Raw genomic sequence first — 21,228 nt, 5'->3', positions numbered from 1 at the left:
AAGAAACATATTGGCTGCGAACATTCATTGCCAGATGACTGAAGTTTATGGCCATAATGCAATCGAGTAGGGTAGGGTGGAGAAATGGGCCAGGGAGTTAAAACAGCTGTTAAAATGTCCATTTTGAAGGGAATTGTGTTTTTGTTGGGTACCCAGACTGCTTACAGAAGACCACACAAACTAAAATAGTTTTGACCGCCATTTTTACTCCCTAAACCATTTTTCTCTCACTCATTGCATAGGACCATAACCTTCAGTCGTCTAGCTATGAATTTCGGTATCAGATATGTTTCTTGTGGTAAAAAATGTATCTCTTTATTGTACCTTATCTCGCATGCGACGGAAGACTCAATAAATTTAAAAGATTCTTAACATTCAGCGAACTATATTCGTCACCAGGTCAGAGCCTAATTGAAAATCAATCCAGGCTAATGAAAATTCGCTTAGTCGGCAGGTTTGCTGTGGCGGGGGTATTTTGACTTAAGATACTGTACATATTTTTTACTATACCTAATCTATATTATTATCTTTGACTATTCCAATAGTCAATGCTATTATATAAAAATCTTATGGTGTCTGTCTGTATGTGTATTACTAATAGGCGCAAAAACTACTGAACCAACTGGGCTTAAATTTTACAAAAATATAGCTACCATACCAAGGACCATTATAGGGCTATTCACACTTTGATGCTGACCGTGGGCTTTGCCCCTTTGGCTTTAAAAGTTCTGAGGTGAAGATTTTAAAAGTAAATATTGATTTGTCTCCATGGCTGCGATGAGAACAATAATAATGTTTGTTTACATTTGCTTTGACAGTGAATGAAAAAGTATATCGGTCCCGGTTCCAGGTCTTACCTTGCCACCTATGGTAATAGTAGCATAGACTAACCAACACAAGTAGCCTTCTCATCCCATTGTAAAATTTGAAGCACGTTTTTCGTGTCTAGTTCATGTACGCCACACTTGGCGCTAGTGTCGACGAAATTTTGTTTCTATTATTTTAGGGTTAATTTCTTGATTTGTGCTTTACTGTTTGGTTAAATAACTAGGGGACAATATATTGTTTATGATTAGATCGTATTATTTGGTTAAACGATGTTTTAAATGACTGTATTAACGGGAAACAAATTGTAAACAAAACACGACCTCTACATAAAACCGTACAGAACTAACAATAAAATTGTCTTCAGCTGTTCCATAAGGATGAGAAATCTACTAAGGGAGTATGTTTTATCTATGGTAATAGCTACTTCTCTATAGAAAAATTCCCTAAAATTAAATAAGGAAAAAGTAAACTGTGCAAACCTACAGCAGATTAATTTTCCTGATTAAATTTTCAACTTTTTTAATAAACATATCAGATTTATTCCCAATTTAAATAACATTAGTTTTAAAAGTACATATGTTTGCTGCTACAAGGGAAGGCAATAAAGTGTTCTTAGTGTTGTGTAGTGAGTTTCAAGAAATAAGTCAACAATGATAAATTCCATATGTCATTTATTTTTATTTCATACATTTTCATTTGTAGAAATTACGTCTCAGATTTCCCCGAATCCCCATCTCCGTACACAGTTCCAGATTGAATGTGGATTGCCACAACACCGTCTTCAGGACTTGCGTTCTCTGGTACAACAATGTTTGCTTTTCCGTCTTTTTCAACTTTTATTGTTTTGCCAGAACACCCTGTAGTTGTAACTTCTCCAGATATTAGATCACAATATTCTCCTTCTGGCAAGCATGTCTGAAACATTATCAATATTGGTTTTTAACATAAACATATTTGTAATGCGTTGTATGTATAATAATGTTCAACATTGGACACAATAATTAGTGATTGCTGTTTTTCAGCTTTTCTTAGAGAATTAACGGATTTGTAAGATTAAGGTACTCTGGTGAGACGGAACTTGAATGGCTTGGCTCAGATTTACCTTTTTGGATGGACTGATTTACTTTATTTGTTTTCTAACCCCAGAGGTCAAAAACACCATCCGTTCATATATGTTTTTTTGTATGTGTACGTTACCACAATAACTTGAATAAAACTAAACAGATTTTGATGGAATCCGGTACCTACAAACATGTGAAAGTACATTTATTCCAATAATTTACAATCCAGCATGATTGGACCGTGGGATCAGGCTTTTATAGGTTTTATGGGGTGAAAACAGTTGTTTTTTTCAACCGTAAAATATAAAATTTAAGTAATTTGTTTCTGAAAACTTGTTTATGGCGTTAAGAAATAAATGATTTAATATTGGCGTTATTGTACCCTTGATGGTTACAGAGAAAATTTCATCAAACTGTAAATTTAAAATTCCACTACTATTCTTATGAATAAATTGTCATAGTTTGCTTGTTTATTGATATTTTGGCAAATTTCACTCTAACAATTTACTATAAAACCACACCTTATATTAACTTTCCCGTAGCAGCAAACTAGTTCTCACGTGTAACCTTTTGAAATGGGGAATGTTTCTGACGTATTTAAAAATATTTTGAGTAGAAATCCCATCAGCCTTGGTTGATTTAACTTTTTTATTAAAATAAAAACAAATCGTCGACCAAGTTTTTACAACTATTTCATCGTGCTTTAGAATACAGTTTATTAATACATAACAATAATATTTTGAATCTCCACAATTTTGACTTGACCAAATTTAATTTCATTTTAGTAAGTAACAAATGAAAATCAACCTCAAATCAAATCAAAATCTCCTTTATTCATGAATGTTCAAGTACAAAGAATAGAGTCAGTGAGTACTTATTGTATATTCACAATATTTTAAATTGTAAAATTCCTCAAAGGAGTAAACTGCTTTTTCTACTAGGTATTTTTGTAGGTTAAAGTAAAATTTCTTACTATTACATTCATTTTTTATATCTTTTTTGGTAAAAAGTTTATATATCTAAGGCCTCTATACACTGTGTTTTTTTTATAAAATTCTAAATTGTGTCTGTTTTGTATAACATATTGTGCATTTCTGGTATTATATCTATTACTGGTAGGCCTACTTAGTTCTAACTGTATTTTTGGTAAATGGTGCTGCTAAGTATATTTTATTGTCTCGTATATATAAATTCCAAACACTGTTAGGATTTCCAAATTAGAAAAATTATACTTTACACTTTCAATCCAATTTAAACTTAGCATTAATCTAATAGCTTTCTTTTTTAACAGAAGTATTTGATTAAGGTTTGATTTTGAGGTCCCTCCGTACACACTAATTCCGTATGATATAAATGAATGTACAAAAGCATAATACACCAGTTTTAGAGCCGAAAGATCACAGACATAGGACATCCTTCGAAGAGCATACAAGCCTGATGAAATTTTGCCTACAACATGCTGGACATGAGAGTCCCAACTTAAATTGTTATCATAATAATTCCTAAAAACTTTAAATCATTTACTTTATTAATTTTAGCATTAGTCTTCAAAATTGTCTCATTGTTTTTATTTTTATTTGTACAGAAAGAAATGTAACTACTTTTATTTTCATTTAAAAGTAAATTTTTGCTGTTAAAAAAGTTTTGAATCTTGTTAATATAGTGAGAATAAGAATTTTGTACAGCTTCGAGAGTTTTACCTGTCACCAAAAGGCTTGTATCGTCTGCATATAGGCAAACTTTGCTATCTGTTCCTGAAATAAAACTAGGTAACCCCTTGATATAGCACAAAAACAGAAGCGGTCCTAGGATAGATCCTTGGGGTACTCCGTATTTGATAGGTTGTATTGTTGAATTATGAAATTGTATAACATTTTTTGTACTAAGCCCTTTTGTGACAGTATTGTTTCCTATCATTAAGATATGATTTAAACCATATTCTATCTGGCGATTTTTCATTCCTAAGGATTGTAATGTTTTTATTAATTCTGAATGATTTACACTATCAAATGCGCGAGTAAGATCTAGAAAAATCCCCAAAGTTTTATTTTTTATCTATGCTTTCAATTATTGATGTCACAAAATCTACACTAGTGGTTGTCGTTGACCTTCCAGCTCTAAACCCATGCTGATCTTCATCAAATAATTTATTTTTCTCTAAAAAATCTACTAATTGATCGTACACAACTTTTTCAAAAATTTTAGAATCTTATACTGTACAGTCGTTGAAGATAAGTAATTGTATCGGAATAATGTATTCACCTGTAGATTCTGGTTTAATTCGACATTGTCCAAATTAAAGGCCACAAATCCTTTGTTTCCTCGACAAAAAGCAATTTGATTTTTTCCATTGCTCCACCAATTTGTCACTGGCGTACCTAGGGAAACATTGGACTCATGAAAGAAAATGTGAATATTTTACATAGTGATCAGATCTTTGTTGTCCGAAAGTCAGCTTAAGTGGTGTTCCAAAACTCCTGGGTTGTAGAATTATCTTGTAGAAAGTTCTTTTACGGGCAACCTACCTGCTTACTTCCTCGTGTAAATGACGTTTAAGCCCAAGCCTTGGAAGGAAGACCCATGCTCAAACTGCTAGGTCAGAACAGCGCCATAACAAAAAAATCCCATTCATATTGAAAATTACCTTGAATTATTCATTTATTGGGTAAAAGTTGTGTTCGCTTCGACCTAAGAAGATAAATGCAATTGAAAAAACCTTTAATTGTGCAAATTTTTTGCTAATGCTACTTAGGAACTACAGCGTGTTACATCTTCGAAAAAGTGGCTTGCTGTTAACATTCTGTAGTTAACTACAGAATGTTAACAGTACTGTAGGTAACTATGAACTGTAGTTCCTAGACGAGTAATTTTAGAGGGGAAATGTAAAGTCTTAAAATTGCACGTAAATTTTAAAAATATCATAATATTTCTTAAGGAACAACCTGAACAAGTTTCCCAGCAGTTCCTTCTTATTTTGTTCCACTCTACCTTTGACAACATTGTGGAATTCCACTGCATTGTATATCTGACGCCACCGATGTTGACACTCCCAACCGTTGGAACAAACGTTTCTCTTGATAGGACGAGGAGGCAGATCAGGAGGGCCTTGACGAACATCTTTGAACCGGTAACCCGAAAATATCTTGCAAGTGTCATCTCCATGAGCCAACATGAAAATCACTGCCATCTGTGAATAGGAAAAAGAACCGTAAGCTATTAAGATTCTTAAATAAAATTGCAGGATGTTTCGATTTGGATACGATCCTGTTTCAGTGACTAGCGTTTTGTAAAATAGAGTTTATCTTGCCTAAGTATTATGAATATTTAAAATTGATTTACAATACATCGCAGAGTGTGTACCCTTTGGAATCTGAAATCTAGCTGGCGTTTTAGGTGCTTACACTTGGTTTAAGCTCTCTGAGCATTGTATGGTGGTTGTTCTTTGGATAATATGTAGTTTAAAGTGTAGAAATATATATATTTAATTTTGTAAGGGGATTCTTGTGTCAAAATAATTGTGGGCATCTGGCAAGTCGTAGAAAGATCGAAGAGGGTTCATATTAAGGTCTTAGTACGGGACGGCAGAAAAATTGTAAAATATATTTAGCATAAAACTAGTTATAACATAAAATGTTCTCTATTAGAATAGCGTTGGAAGTTAAAACTAACTAAGCAGCTGATTTTGTACCTCAATACATTTGATCGTGTTATATTTTAATGCCATTACACAATATTAACATGTGTTCTTTGTTTGTTTTGCCAGTCATAAAATAGAATTTTTACTTTCCAGGGAGTAAAAAGCGTTTTTAGCCCCTAGGGAGTAAAAACCAGCTGTTGTCAACTTAGTTGTAAATTTCTATTGCAAACAATTGCATATATCGAAAGTATGTAAGAAGCAGTGAGGAATTTAGGGCGGAACAAGGTGAGAATAACTCCAACTCTGCTTTTCCCGAGAATCCTATGTTTTAATAATGTATGTTCGTCATTTTTTGGATAATGGTGAGTGTTTCCAAACTACACAATCTAAAACTACACCACTGATAAGTAGTAAAAAACAAAACATATGAAATAAAACTACAAAATAATTAATTTACCTTAAACAAAACTAGAAAATAATTAATTTACCTTAAATTAATAGCAGAATAAATAACAACACAGTACACACTAACCTTGTACGCTTTTGGTTTGTTGTAGCTTAGAAACAAATCTACTGATAATAGTGGTAATCGTTCCGTGATATGATTTTCAACAAACACAACACGTTGTTGTTTTGGCAGGATAATTCCTTCTGAGCCTGGTTTAAAATAAAACAAACAATGATATTGAAAAATGTTTTAAATAACTTAGTGTGACTGTACTCAAACTTAATATATCCTATACTCTAATACGAGCAATGTTTGCTTGCTTGCTTGCACAAAGATCTCGAAAACGGCTCCGACGATTTTCTTCAAATGTTGTAAATAGTTCATTTCTGGCCTAAAAACGAGATTCATGCAGTTAGAACTGCCAACAAAAATCTAACTACGTAGAAAAATGAAACTGAAAATAACATTTTTTTAACATTAGTCTTATGGGTTGCTAGGTAACCATGTTGGCTGAATTAAATAACAAGGAAAAAGTAAACAAAAAAGACTTGAAGTTGTGGCATGTGTTCATAATAAGCCAACTACCCACAGTATAATAGCAAATTACAAATACAGTACAAAAGGAAACACATCACTTGTTAATATTGAGCAAAGATTATACTTAAGATTACTCGATACATTGTAGTCAAGGGTAGCAGTGCAAAGTCTACGATCTGTTTATGACGAATACATTAAGGTATCTGCAATTCTAAAATGCTATGGGAAGGGAAGGAAACAGGTCCGTGACGTAGGAAGTAGTGAAGGAAGTAGTAAAGGCAATCATAAAATGTTATGGGAATAGAGGGAAACAGGTCCGTGACGTAGGAAGTGATGAAGGAAGTAGTAAATGCAAGCAGTCCGGAGTGTGGGACTGTTTATGACGATAAGATTAGGGTATCTGCAATCCTAAAATGCTATGGGAAGGGAGGGAAACAGGTCCGCGACGTAGGAAGTGGTGAAGGAAGTAGTCAAGGCGAGTAGTCCGGAGTGTGGGAACTGTTAATGAGGATTAGATAAGGGTATGGGCAATCCTAAAATGCTATGGGAAAGGGAGGGAAACAGGCCCGTGACGTAGGAAGTGGCGAAGGAAGTAGTCAAAGCGAGCTGTCCGGAGTGTGGGAACTGTTTATGACGATTAGATTAAGGTATCTGCAATCTTTAAATGCAATGGGAATGGAGGGAAACAGGTCCATGACGTAGGAAATGGTGTAGGGCGTAGATGTGTGGATTTATGTATCTCCAATACTAAGGTGCTTTCAGAGTGAACTAATGATTTTCCCCGAGCAAAGCTCGGTTCCCAGGTACTTTTTTATTAGGTATAAAATAAAATAAATATTTAGCATTGAAAACAACAAGGGGATAGAAACAATTTTTTTTTAATAATTTAATTCATCAGTGAAATTGTCAAAAATACCTTCCTGGCAGCAAAGCTGCAGACAAAGCGAATTCCCATTTGACCGGATTGGATTTTTATTAATATCTTTCTTTAAATGTCATATTTTATTCCCTATTTAAAATTTAACCAATACATAGATTTCCCGCTATAGAGAAGATAATAGAATTTTTTTAGTGAAATGTTGATAGTTGACTATGAAATAAATAAATTTTCCAAATTTGTTTAAAACAAGCAAAAACCCATTGGTGATACGGCGGAATTAGAACCCGGGACCTCAGGGATTGAAGTCCCGTGCTCTAACCATTAGACCAGCTCGCTCCCACAAGATTTTAACATATAACCAAACAATATAAGTATTTGAACAAACTATTATTAAGACTAAACCAAACAAACCAAAGTTCTGAAGATCTTTGAGATTTTGTTTGCCTTGAAAAAACTTCCCCAACTGAAGGCCAAACGTAAAGTCCAGGACTAATCCTAGTGGGGTGTACTCCTCATACTTTATTGGCCCCTCATCATCTGTGAACACATCATCATAATATCAGTTGATTTTCACATCTGCTCTTGTTGAAGCGTCATTCATCTACAGTATTACAGTGGGCAGTGGTAAAAAAAAATAAAAAATGGGAAAACCCAATTTTTACCCCAGAAAACTCCCCATAAACCCATGTTCCCAACTAACTAACTGTTCCCTAACTTTGACTGTGTAGATAATTTTTTTCACTTCCCATAGTCTGATCATGCTTGTTCACAAAACTCGTTTGAATTAACATATTTTTACTTGTACCAAATTTCATAAAATCAAATGTTTCTTTGCTCGAGTTATTGTGGTAAGGGGACATTTTTTTTTGTATATATATACTGATAAATTTGAACGGATGGAGTTTTTGGCTTCTATAAGGACCTCAAAAAAAAAGGAAATCAATTTCCGGTCTAGGTTTTACCAAGAGACCATATATTTACCATACATTGAGACCATATTGATAACCTAGGGTAATAGTGCATCCATCCCCTATGTGAAATTTAATTGACTATTAGTTGTAATTAAATTTCAAACAGCATCTTACGAACCAAAAGTATAGACTTCATGGAATATCAGAGGTCTAGTTTCTGCAGGGAAGCCGTGTTCTGTGTTGAGATAATCCAGTCTTTGGTAGATCACTGACAAGTTATCAGGATACATTATATCGGCAAAATTTATCCTGAAAAATTAGTAAATAACTACATCATTTAAACAGAAGAAACATGTGTTTAAAGTAAACATGTTTATGAATAGCTCTGATTATGCCCAGACTTATTAAACTAGAGACTACAGTAGGCCTATGCTCCATGTGACATAGCTTAAGTGAGCCAATGAGGCCATGCTGCAGCGCGGGTAGTGCAACACTACGTCACAGTGGTGGATAGTTGTACTTAACTCTTACCATTAAAATCTTACAAACAACCAGCTTGTTTATTTACCTAAAACATATGGGAATGGTGATGGCAATGAATTTATCAATGAAATCCATCCACTAGTGTGACGTCATGGATCCTGCAGCATGGCCTGCTTTTTTCTATTGGGGCCTTGGCCAATGTCAGACTTTTTGAACTGCAATGTTTACAAATAAATATAATTTAAAAGCAGATGTTTACTTTCACCAACGGCATTTCTTGACATATCTCAGGCATTTGATAAGGTATGGCATGACGGTCTTGTCTTTAAATTGATTAATTTCGGGTTTCCAAAATATTTAACCAGTATTGTAAAATCGTTTCTCTGTCACAGGACCTTCTCTGTTAAAATTAGTTCTTCCAAATCATCTGTACGACGAGTCAATGCAGGAGTTCCACAAGGTTCAATTTTGGGCCCTGTATTGTTTAATCTATACATGGCAGACATCCCTCTTCCAGAAGACGCCTCATTAGCTCTCTACGCCGACGACACTGCTATCCTGTGCCAACATTCCGACATCCACGAGGCCACGTATTCCCTGCAATACTCTGTGGATCTTCTCATTGATTGGTTCTACAAGTGGAAATTTCGCCTAAATTCAACTAAATGTGAAACAAAAATATTTTCCTTGAAAAAACATACATTGCCACATGAAATTCAAATATATGGTAACTTTCTACCTTGGAACCCTGATGACCAGGCCATAAAATATCTTGGAGTATGGCTGGACAAAAAACTTAATTGGAACTACCACGTTAATCAAAAACTATCCCAAGGTTATGCACGCCTTGCAAAGCTTTTCCCTTTAATCAATAGGAAATCTACTCTGAAGCCAGCTTGTACAGTTCTAATCTACAAATCAATAATTCGGCCCTTGATTACATATGCATCTCCTATCTGGGGATTAGCTATATCAAAAAACAAACTCTTCAAAATTCAAGTGATTCAAAACAAAATTCTAAGAATAGCGGTGAATGCTCTCTGGTTTGTTAGAAACAGGCATATACATGAAGAACTAGGAGTGGAGTCTATCTCGGCCTTTATTGAAAAAACAACCTCAAAATTTCTAAAATCTTTAAACGATGTTCCTGGTGCATTAACTTTTCATCTTGGTGAAGCAACTGAGAACAGGAGGCTACGTCGAAGGCTCCCTCAAGATCTATTGGATGAATGAAGCCTAAAGACGATTAAATTATTCTCTAAATTAATTATGTTACAGGGTGTACCAGGTTTGGGCGAACCCACGATGTTATTATAGTTAATTTCTTTTTAATTTTGTTAACACTTCTGTGTATAATGTCTACGTTGAACCAGAAATAAATGCTGTAAAAAAAAAAAAAAAAAAAAAAAAAACTTTCACCAACTGTTTTGTAGGTTTCAATAATCACAACATGCTGTATTAGTCATATGATTTGAAATAGTGTCACAATGTTTCCACGGAGTGCAGTACAGAAAACTATTTTACTTTTGAATAAGTCCAAATATATTAAACCCCAATCGCAGCACACTTGTGCACTAAACAACGTCTAACTTCTCCAATGTTAAATATGTAAACATAAAAACCTTTATCAAAGTATTATAACAATAAAAGGGATGGCAATGCCTTAATATTTTTATCTTTTATTCTATGCCCACACAATCTAACATAAATTATTAGGTTAATAATAATCTTGTGTGCTATCTCAGGTATTCAAAAGCCTCTCAATTTGTCATTAACCCACCAATTTACTGTCTTTAAAAGAAGGAAGTCCAATAATACTAATGCGAAACTTAAATCCACCAAAGCTGTGCAACTTTACCAGACTGACGAAAAAATGACAGCAAAATTGAATGAAGCAAAAATTATCATCGGTAAGTTTCAAGGAGAATAGTCTTAATCCCAAGAATACTGATGATTTCATCCGAATTACCCTCTGAATTTAACCAACTATAATTTCCTTTGTGTCTTGCTTTCCCAATCACCATTATAAGGCACTAGGGCAATCCCTGACCATAGTCAGTTTAAATTAAGAAAATGCATGCTTTTCACACGGACAGCTGTATGTTGCGTGCTCACGTGGTGGTAGGTACGCCTAAAAATTATAGATCTATACACCTAATGAAAAAACAAAAAACATTGTTTATCCACTGGCAATTAAGTAAAATATTCTATTTTTATTTTTGGTATACACTTTTATTATTCATTGTAAAGAACAAATTACCATTTAAAATTATAGTTGTTAAGCAAGCGCAGCAACGCGTGCCGTGTAACTGCTAGTATATATATATACATATGTATATGAATTTGAACGGATGGTGTTTGTGGCCTCTGGGGACCTCAAAACGAATAAGTAAATCGGTCCCAGGTCCAGGTCTTATCATGAGACCTACAGTAATAGCTAATTCCCTATTTGGGAAATTCGCTAATATTCCCTATATAGGAAATTCACTTAAAGTTACAAAAGACAAAAAGGTTAGACATTTGTTTCCCTTTACAGAAATGTACAATTTGTATAGGGTCATAACACAAATAACAGAAAAAAATTTCATTTTTATAAAGGTCTGCAAATTTATTGAATTTGAGCAAATGTTTTGTTTTAACTTCGGAAAATTAAAATTTTCTCCCTTATTTGTCTTATGAACTCATACAAATAATGCATTTCCGTGAAGCAAATTAAATTTCCATCTTTATTGTCATCTGTAATCTTTTTATCAATCCTAGCTATGGCTTTTTAGTTATTAAGCTTAGAAAAATGTAAATGGCCGCAATTTCAAAATTATACAAAGTAGAAACTTGATGTATTGCAAAAGAATAGATCCTATTAGTCATCATACTTGTACCAAGTTTGAAGTTGGTACCTCAAGTAGTTAAAAAGTTATGGCAAGCTATGTAAAAAATACATAGGCCGCTACACACTGACCTACGGAAAACGAATCGAGATAGAACATATGTTTATGACATTTTTGGTTTGTTTTGACCTAAGGAACTTGACAATGGAGTTTCGGGGGAGAGTTTCGAAACACCCTGTATATAGATACATAAACAAATCATGAAAATTACATAATACAGCACATTCACAGTACTGTGTATCATGGGATCATATTAAAAACATAAAAGTATACAGATATATGGCACATTGACAGTGCTATGTCTAACATGGAATAATATTAAAATCATGAAAATATACACAAATACGTATGAAAACAATAAGTAAAAACAGTTTTTTGTACCTAAAACCAGCTACCCCGATTTCTATCAAGTGGTTCAAATGATGCACAATCTTCTCCCTTACTGATTCACGAGAATGGTTCAAGTCATTCAGTTCATCATCTTGACACTCTCGTATCTACACCAGCAAAAACAAAAGTCAGTCTATATGAATATTTATATAAGAGGTATAAAAATAAATATTTTGTATAAAAATATCAATTATCTTTAACTCAAATTTAGCAATATGAGCATTTCATTGGAAGTATTATAAATAAATTGATTGATTGGTGGTTAATAGATATAGTCTTTCATATATACAGAGCCTAAAATTTACAATAAACTGCCATTAAAGATTAAATAAATTTACTAGTAAGCCAAATAAAAAAAAATATTTGATAACGCTGCTATTGGAGAAGGCAATTCTATCTTTGAAAGATTATTTTAAAACGTTTTGTTTTTCAATGACATTGTACGTTTACTTCTATATTTTTATCCCTATTGCAACTAATTATTATGATGTTATTTTGCCTCCTTATTTCAAAACATTTGTTTTTTAATCTAAGACTTCTAGATTTATAGCCTTAGACTATATTCATCTGACAAATTAATGATGGTATAAATACAAAAATAGATATATATCTCTGATATCCCTCAGTGGCGTTCCTTTAACACCGGTTTTTGCCATATGGTTAAACCATATACTCAAAGGTTAAATTTGATCAATGGTGTCAAGAAGAGCATGAGAGATTCAGACTACGACAGCAGAAAACCATGCTGTCTTGTAGTCTACTGCCACTGAACCGGACGTTGTCGCACCGTGGCTGTACGCAAGTGCCGCATGTAGTTCAATGCAAGCTTTAAGACTGTATCGTTTTTGTCGGGACTCAGGAGACCACCGACCAGTATAAATAAATCAGCTGTTTAGTGTTTACAATCTGGCTTGTCAATTGGACACTATTTATGTTTATTGTGATATTGTAAACACATTCATCTCATAAACGTATAATGTGATAGAAACATAGACACTGTGTAAAACCAAACGGTTTGTGACGGCACAAACCCTGTAGAGTGAAAGGAGCAGGACTGATGATTACTTGATGTACCATAGTGTCACAATACTTCCTTCTCACAAGCCCTAAACATACCTGTTTTGCATCAGACGGGTCAGTTATTGTACAAGCTGGATAGAAATCTTCTTTTGTGTATGGTACACCCGGGTAATACTTGTCTTCAGGGTAAAAAGATGTACCTGCCACGCCAACACGTCTTTCCGTTATATCTGTCATGTGGGTTAATACAACATCGGCAAAAACCCTGTATAAACAAATAGAAATTTATTGTTTTTCTATTTTTATACAGTAAACTGATTTTATTAACCTTCGTCTGTCTACCTGTTCTCTTTGAATAATAATGTTATTACAAAGATCAACAATATTAAAATCCCAGGTTGATATATATTTGTTTAAATGGTAGAAATAGTAAATACAATCCTTTATTTTAACGTGAAACTAACATGGTGTTACTGTCGTGGACGGAATTGTGATAAAAAATGCCCCAACAGTTCCAGCTCCTTTGATGAAAGTTCCATTGAACTTATCAAGGATTGCCACTTCTTTATAGCATAAGGCAAAGCCAAAGCACCAATATTTATCAGAGATTCAATGAAGTTCAAAGAATGTATTTGGAGGTATTGGTATCAAATTCTGAGGAGAGGGGGCATCCTCTAGACGTTCTTGTTTCAAAAACCTAATTGTGAATCTCCTTAACTCCCTGTTTTGAAGTAAAGTTTTAACCGGAATCCAAGATGAAATCCCTGTTCCCTTACTGTATTCGTAATTGCCAAAGTTCTTGTGTTCCAAATGCCTTTGGAATTCATTCAATGCCAGAATAATTTGTTTATTTGAATGTTTTATTGAAGAAAGTCTTAAATGTTTAGTTTAAGGGCTGTTTTTAAAGTAGCAAATACTGACCTAACACCAACACTGTTGCATCTTTTAACCATATCTCTCAGCTGATTCTCACTCCCTGAATTGCTGGCCAGCTGATATGAGACTACTTGGTACCTAGCCCAGAGTCCATTTGACTTAACGTGCTCTGCAGGAGGAGAGATCTGTAACAATGGTGGAGACACTAATTAAAGGCATAGAGAGAATTATTTGCTCTTTTTATATGCAATTAGTCCAACAAAAAGAGTATTTATAGGTTTTGGTATTCGGAAATAAACATGTTTTCGTTTGATATTTTTATCGAAATAAGTTATGAAAATAGGTTAGTATTAGATACTTACGTGGACACCATCAAACCCTTTTTTGGACAAAAACTGCTCACATTCATCGGCAATATCTGACCACCGCCATGTGAACAAATGTGCGATAACACCACTCTTCAATTCAAATGCTTTCTCACTTGCTGGTTTTTCATCTTTTATGGGGATATGGTCCCCTTTTATCTTCCCTGCCTGTAAAATGTTTGGATTTAGAATATTTCCTATCTATGGAATATTTATACCTTTCCTATGTTCCTTATAGCCTTGTATGCAGGGCATAGAAGGAATAAGGTATAACCGCAGGTCTCATGGTAGACCTAGACCTAGGACCAAATTAACCTTTTTGACGGTGACAGGCCAAAAACACCAAAATTAATGGTATCTATATGAAATTAAGTATAATTATGATAAAGTATAGTTAAGTATGTAAGTACCATTAAAGTAAGCAATAACTTTTCCTACAGTTAACTGACAAAACGGGCTTTCTAGTAGCCTACTGATTATGGCACTCAAAAGTAGCTAATTGCTGCATTTACTTAACACACTCATTAACCACACTCATTTTACTTTGGCCGCACTCCAATATTCCAACCATACAACAGAAAACGGTGTGCTTTTATTAGGCATGTAATACGTGCATGCTTTAAAATAAGTTGGCTACACTTAAAGATACTACTACTACGATCAGATGGTACAGACAGATAGTACAGATGGTAACAGACCCCTTGGTAGATCTTGCTACCCCAGTTAAAAGTCTGAAATGACGCCTATGGGGGGGGGGGGCAAATTTACATGTGCCTAGGGGCCGATGTGGTCATAATCCGAATCCGCCACTTTACTTTCCCTATTGAGGTTTTGTGATTTATATGCTAGTGTTGGATCTGAAGATTTTCCGTTTTGTGGTGTTATTAAACGTTATGAACTTAGTTTTTTCAGAATTTAAAATAAGGGTTATGATCATGTAAGTAGTGTCCAATGTTGTTCATTTCACTAGAAGAAATGAATCAGCTGACAAAATCAAATTTGAGACCCCAGTTTGGAGACATAATTTTGAATTTTGCTTATGAATAATCATATTTTCTATGCCCCTCAAGTAACACAAAAAGAGGGTTTAGAGTAAAATATGTTTAAAGTCAAAACTGTGAAAATTGACTTTTTCCTCATGTTTGCACCTCTAAACATGGCAGTTCCCATTTAACCACGATTACCAAGGTTAAATGGGAACTGCCAACTTTCTACTTCATTACAAAGCAGTGTATTTTACGTAATAAAAATATATAAACTCTTTATTTATAAAAGTTCAAATTGCTCTCATTTCGAAAACACATTTTTTTAAATAGTTCATTGCTACTTTAAATCACATATAAAATGTTATAAAGATATACAGTACCTTTAATAATTTGAAAGATATTTATTTTAAATACTATACAATTTTGCAATTAAAGAAACATAATTAAATCAACAATAATATACAATCACACACACTATTAAACTACCTATTTATATTTTTATTATACTATTGTTATTGTTACTATGTTATCGTTTTTTTCTATGTCTTTTATCAGATGTTTGATTTTTATATTGTTGGATTGTTTATGAACCGACATTTTTTGGGTGCCTCGATTATTTTTTTGTTAGGTTGGTTGTCATTATTTTTTCACATTTTCTATCAAAGAATAGTTTTTCAAATATTCTTGATTTCTGTTTTTTTTTACCCATTATAATATTTTGGGAGTTTGGCTGTTTACTTACAGGACACCCTGTATACAATATGAGGGCTTTGCCTTATATATATATATATATATATATATATATATATATATATATATAGATAAATTTAATTGTTATTATTTTATCAGATGGAAGTTATTTAAGTCAAAGCTAGTTTTTTTTTCTATTAAAACTCACCAATAATAAGAACAAGGCCAGTTGGGATAAAACTAGGAGTAGCCGTGTGACCGTCATACTTGCCTTGCTCCAACTAAACTATGATTTGTAAAACCATCTGGCCATTAAAACTTGCCATATGACAATTTTTGATGGATAGTTACAGATGATGCAAGTTTATATTTTGTTGATTTATCTGCCCTGGTTTACTTCAACCTTGGTTTTTATTTACTTTGACATTAGCCTATTTCTAATTATTTGGATAGAAACTAAACAACTGTATCATTTCACATCTAAAGTTTTGAGTTCAAAAGATAAATTATCAATATTATAGTGAATAAAAAAAATATTTTGAATTATTTTAAATTACGTATTTAGCCGTAGTTGACAACATAGTATTTAACGTAACTTTACTTGTATGCTAAGCCATCTCCCTTCTTGCATTGATTTCAATCATTTCACAGAGTATTTTTCTACAATATAAAGTTATTTTGTAATTGCAAACAAAACTGTTGTTGCCATCATTTAAATCAGCGATTTCTAACATTTTGATGAGTATTTTTCTAGTAAGTTTTTTTGGTTTACTAGCAAACAAAATTGTTATTTGCACCATATAGCAATGTTTTCTAAACTTTTTTCTACAAATGTTTATAAACAAACTGACAGCCCTTGTTTTGAAATTTATTATATGTCACCATTGGTTTTAACGTAACCGATTCAAGTTTACAACCAATTTAACAACAATGTTGCTGTTCAGAGTCCTTTTCAAAAGAACATTCGTAGCACATATTATTATAATAAAGCTGTACATATGTTTTTTTTTTCTTTTAAGAAATCTTTATTGTTTTTTTTAATGCAATGTGCAAACACAATGATACAGCACACACAAGAAACTTAGGTTTTAAAACCTATACGTCAGTGGATCTATACACTTTCTTATTTTTGTCTTTTTCTACGGCAGTTAGGTATTTTAGATTTTTTAAATAACATTTAAAACGAGTATGATTGATTTCTCAATAATTCTAACCAGAGTTTGACCCCGCCCCTTTCAACTGCTCTGTGAATGTTGTAACCGTGTGGTAACCGTAATCCTACCGTTGTATTTCAGATGAGTTGGTGGTGAAAAATGAACGTTATCGCGTCATCGGAGATGGCTTAGACTTGGCATTTGTTGAGTTATACGGATACTAATCTACTGCGCTAGCGTGTGCCATCACTTTACATTCACCTTTAGATTAACCGACAAATCTGTTTGTTTCTGCTTTTTTTCTGTGCTACAAAGGGACGGCAAATTTGCCCCATCCCCCTGATCTGTTGATCAGTCTCTGTAAACAATTGTGATGGTAAAAATTTTAATCTGTAAATATCTTTTTTTTTTACATAACTTAAATTATTTTTGTACCGTACTGATTTTTGACTGCTATTCTGAACGAAGCTCAACAAACATCAGTTGAGGAAATGGCTATCTCGTAATTGTTGCAATTTCAAATATTTATTATATTTTTAAAACTTTAAGTATTTTATTTGAATAATTATTTCAGATTCTTTTAATTTGGTATTACTATTAATTACTTTGCTGGTTTTAAATAAATTAACTGACTTCTGATTTCTTGCCTAATCGTTTTAATAGTGTCATTAACGTTAACCGACTTCAAAGTCATTAATCAAGAATCGAGAAAAAAATAACTTACAAATCGGTTGCTTAGAGCTCTACACAGCATGAATGTCACTTTATTTTTAATTTATTTGATTTTGTTTTATCAGTTTATTTTAGTTTTAGAATGTGATATTTTGTTTTATTTTTTATTTGAATGCTTGTATTTGTCTAGTTGGCTCTTAATGTACTAGGGGAAAATAATGTGCAAAATCATTCTGGCATTTTGGAGTTCCTGTATGGTGTAGATGTGCAATAAAACGGTGTTTTGCAAAATTCTAAATTTAAGGAGGTTTAGGGGGGTTGAAGCTATTTCTGGTGAAATTAGACTATGTAAGACTTTATATTTTGGTCCGTATAAGCTGAACAAATGCTTGGATCTTAAATCTGATGGAAAACCATTTGAGTGGAATTGAATTATCTACAAAATTTGTGTTTCAAGTGTTTTTCTATCACACACAGTTTTAGAGTAAAATCTGTTTAAAGTCAGAACTGTGAAAATTTACTTCTTCCTCATTTTTGCACCTCAAAACTAGGCAGTTTCCATTTTACCACGATTACTAAATTTGCTATTTCATTACAAAGCTTTATAGCAGTATATTTTTACAGGGTGCGGCAAAAAAAACCGACCCATTTTCTGCAGCGCACTGTTCAGCGACAGGTCGTCTGAGGGTGGTGGGAGTAGGAAAGCCTATGCAATGCCATTTTTTTTAGTCATAGAGCAGTGGTCGTATCAGCTATGTGCGGTTGTTATCGAGTCGTTTTTAAAAGTAATGATTTAGTCATTGCAACTCAGTGGCAGTTCCGTGCTTTTATTTAATTAGGTCGACATAGAGAACTTCCCGGACCCCCCTCTCGATTGGGGTGTGTACCCCCCAGGCCCCCGGCATGGTCACGTTAAATAACCCCCCCTTAACGTAATCCTGGCTACGCTACTGAATAAATGAATTCACTTTTTTATAAAAACGACTCTATAACAACCGCACTAGCTCCGGCGACCACTGCTCTATGACTACAAAATATGGTATCGTGTAGGCTTTCCAACGAGCCTACTCCCACCACTCTCGAACGACCTGTCGCTGAACAGTGCTCTGCAGAAAATAGATCGGTGTTTTTGCCGTACCTGTACAAATAGATACAGGTACCAAGTTACATACCTGTACTAGTTACAGACCAATATCATTGCTACCAGTTTTTTCAAAAATCCTTGAAAAAGTTGTATACAACCAGTTGTTGGATTTTTTGGAATCAAACCAGTTGCTGGATCAAGAGCAATATGGTTTTCGACCAGGAAGATCCACAACCACTGCTAGCATTAACTTCATTGAATCAGTTATCAACTCAATTAACAACAATGAAAAAGTTGTTGGAATATTTTTGGATTTTTCTAAAGCTTTTGATAGTGTCTCACATGATAAATTACTTGAAATTCTTCATGGCCTAAACATAAATAATAAAGAATATAATTGGTTCAGATCATATTTAAACAATCGGAAACAATGTGTTCAAATTCGACATACCTCATACTATCCAAATTGCAAATATGCATACACCCAAAATGTCTTGTCCAACTTTAAAACAGTAAAGTATGGTGTCCCACAGGGATCTATACTGGGTCCCTTGTTGTTTCTTTGCTACATAAGGGGGTTTCCAGGAGTTGTAAATACTGGAGGATCTGTATGTCTGTATGCAGATGATACAAACATAACAATTACAGGTAAATCTCAAGAAGAAGTGGAACTAAAGTCTTTTTTAAATTTATTGTCAGTAAATGAATTCACAAATAACAAAAATCTACTAATAAATTCAAATAAATCTAATATTTTATCTTTCTCCACAAGGCAATCAAGATTAAAATTACAACCAGATATATATTTTAATGGTTCAAAATTAAATCAAGTGGAGCACACTAAATTTCTTGGTCTAATATTAGACCAGCATTTAACCTGGGATGAGCATGTGAAACATGTGGTAAAAAAATCTACAGCTGGTATTTATGCTTTGCGACAAATGTCCCGTGTCTCAAGCATTGAAACTCTTAAAACTATTTATTTTGCTTTGATAAATTCACATATAGCTTATGGAATAGCTTTATATGGTGGTACCACAAAAAAAAACCTAGACAAAATTCTACGTCAACAGGAAAAAGCTCTTAGAATTATCTTTAGTATAAAAAACAGAGAATCAGTTAAAAAATATTTTTCTAAATTGGGTATAATGACCATCTATGATTTATACATTTTTGAAACTATTCTACATGTAAAAAGTTCAGATTATCAAACTAAAAATTTCCACAGTTACAATTTACGAAACACCAGGCATGTAGAACAACACAGATTGAAGTTATTTGAGAAAAAAACCAGTTTCATTGGCAACAAATTTTTATTTAGCCTACCCAAAAATATTTTCAATGAACATAATTACAGTAGCTTTAAAAAACTACTGAAAAACTATTTGCAATCTAAATCATTATATTCAATTGAAGAGTTTTGGAATTTAAATGATTAGAAATATGTTATGTTATAATTTATGTTTGTAATCTATTATTTAGGATACTTGTATACCTAATTTTTTGCTTATCTTTTCCTTTCTGTGACGCAGTTCATGTATTTGCTGTAAAATACTTGATGAATAAAGATGATTTGTATTGTATTTGTATTGTATTGTATTGTATTGATAAATGAGTAAAAAGCAGTTAAAAACATATTGTACAAGTGCTTGAAGTACCGTACATACTTTATTACATTTTAGGAATTTCTTCTGAAATTGTACCGAATAAAAGCCGCAATATCAAAAACACATTTGAAATTTATTTTATTATTATTATTATTTATACCTTCGCACTGTTGTGTTGCATCCTTTTTCTCTTCAAAAACTAATAATATTTGCTACAGCTTGACGAGAATAACTTTCCAGAACTGCCTGCACAAACTCAGGTAAAAATAATTAAATGTGTATCGGTAGCATAAGAATAATAAAAAGAAGGGGCAACATAAATCAACGATAACATCAAATCAGGAACAGAGACAGTGACAGAGAACATCATGTCTCAAAAGAAAGGTTGTTGTGTTACACTACTTTAAGATAGACTTTCAAATACTTTATAATAAAGTCATGAGAAAACTAACTGTACCATTGGCAAATTTGGTTTAGGGTATAATTATGAACCGCCACTCAGAACAGAAATATTATTTTTAGTAAAAACTTTATGTGGGTTTTCCCAGGGAGTAGTTCTGTAGCGAAGTCACAACTTCAGCAGTCTTATAATTGTAAAAAAACCCAAACGTATGTAGGGCAAAATATGTTTTACATATGTCGCTTGTTTGCCTAATTTGTGGCTCGTGAACACAATTATCGGTAAAAATCAACATGTAAACTTGCAGCATT

General features: G+C 33.2%; 1 protein-coding gene across 1 annotated transcript; it reads right to left on the bottom strand.

Annotated features, from left to right (window-relative positions):
• Positions 1-1,533: 1,533 nt before the first annotated feature.
• LOC129003561 (alpha-amylase-like) lies at positions 1,534-16,265 on the bottom strand. Its single transcript, XM_054431858.1, has 11 exons — positions 16,209-16,265; positions 14,322-14,492; positions 14,005-14,144; positions 13,180-13,348; positions 12,055-12,170; positions 8,481-8,611; positions 7,803-7,928; positions 6,059-6,183; positions 4,878-5,076; positions 4,152-4,267; positions 1,534-1,743 (listed from the first exon to the last, which is right to left on the bottom strand). The coding sequence occupies exons 1-11, from the start codon at positions 16,263-16,265 to the stop codon at positions 1,534-1,536; spliced, it is 1,560 nt and encodes a 519-aa protein (XP_054287833.1).
• Positions 16,266-21,228: the final 4,963 nt, after the last annotated feature.

The sequence above is a fragment of the Macrosteles quadrilineatus genome, unplaced genomic scaffold (genome assembly GCF_028750875.1).
Source record: "Macrosteles quadrilineatus isolate MER2022 unplaced genomic scaffold, UCM_ALF_1.0 Scaffold_9__3_contigs__length_116548681, whole genome shotgun sequence".
In the NCBI taxonomy this organism is placed as follows: Eukaryota; Metazoa; Arthropoda; class Insecta; order Hemiptera; family Cicadellidae; genus Macrosteles; species Macrosteles quadrilineatus.
This window is presented reverse-complemented; position numbering and strand designations above follow the sequence as displayed.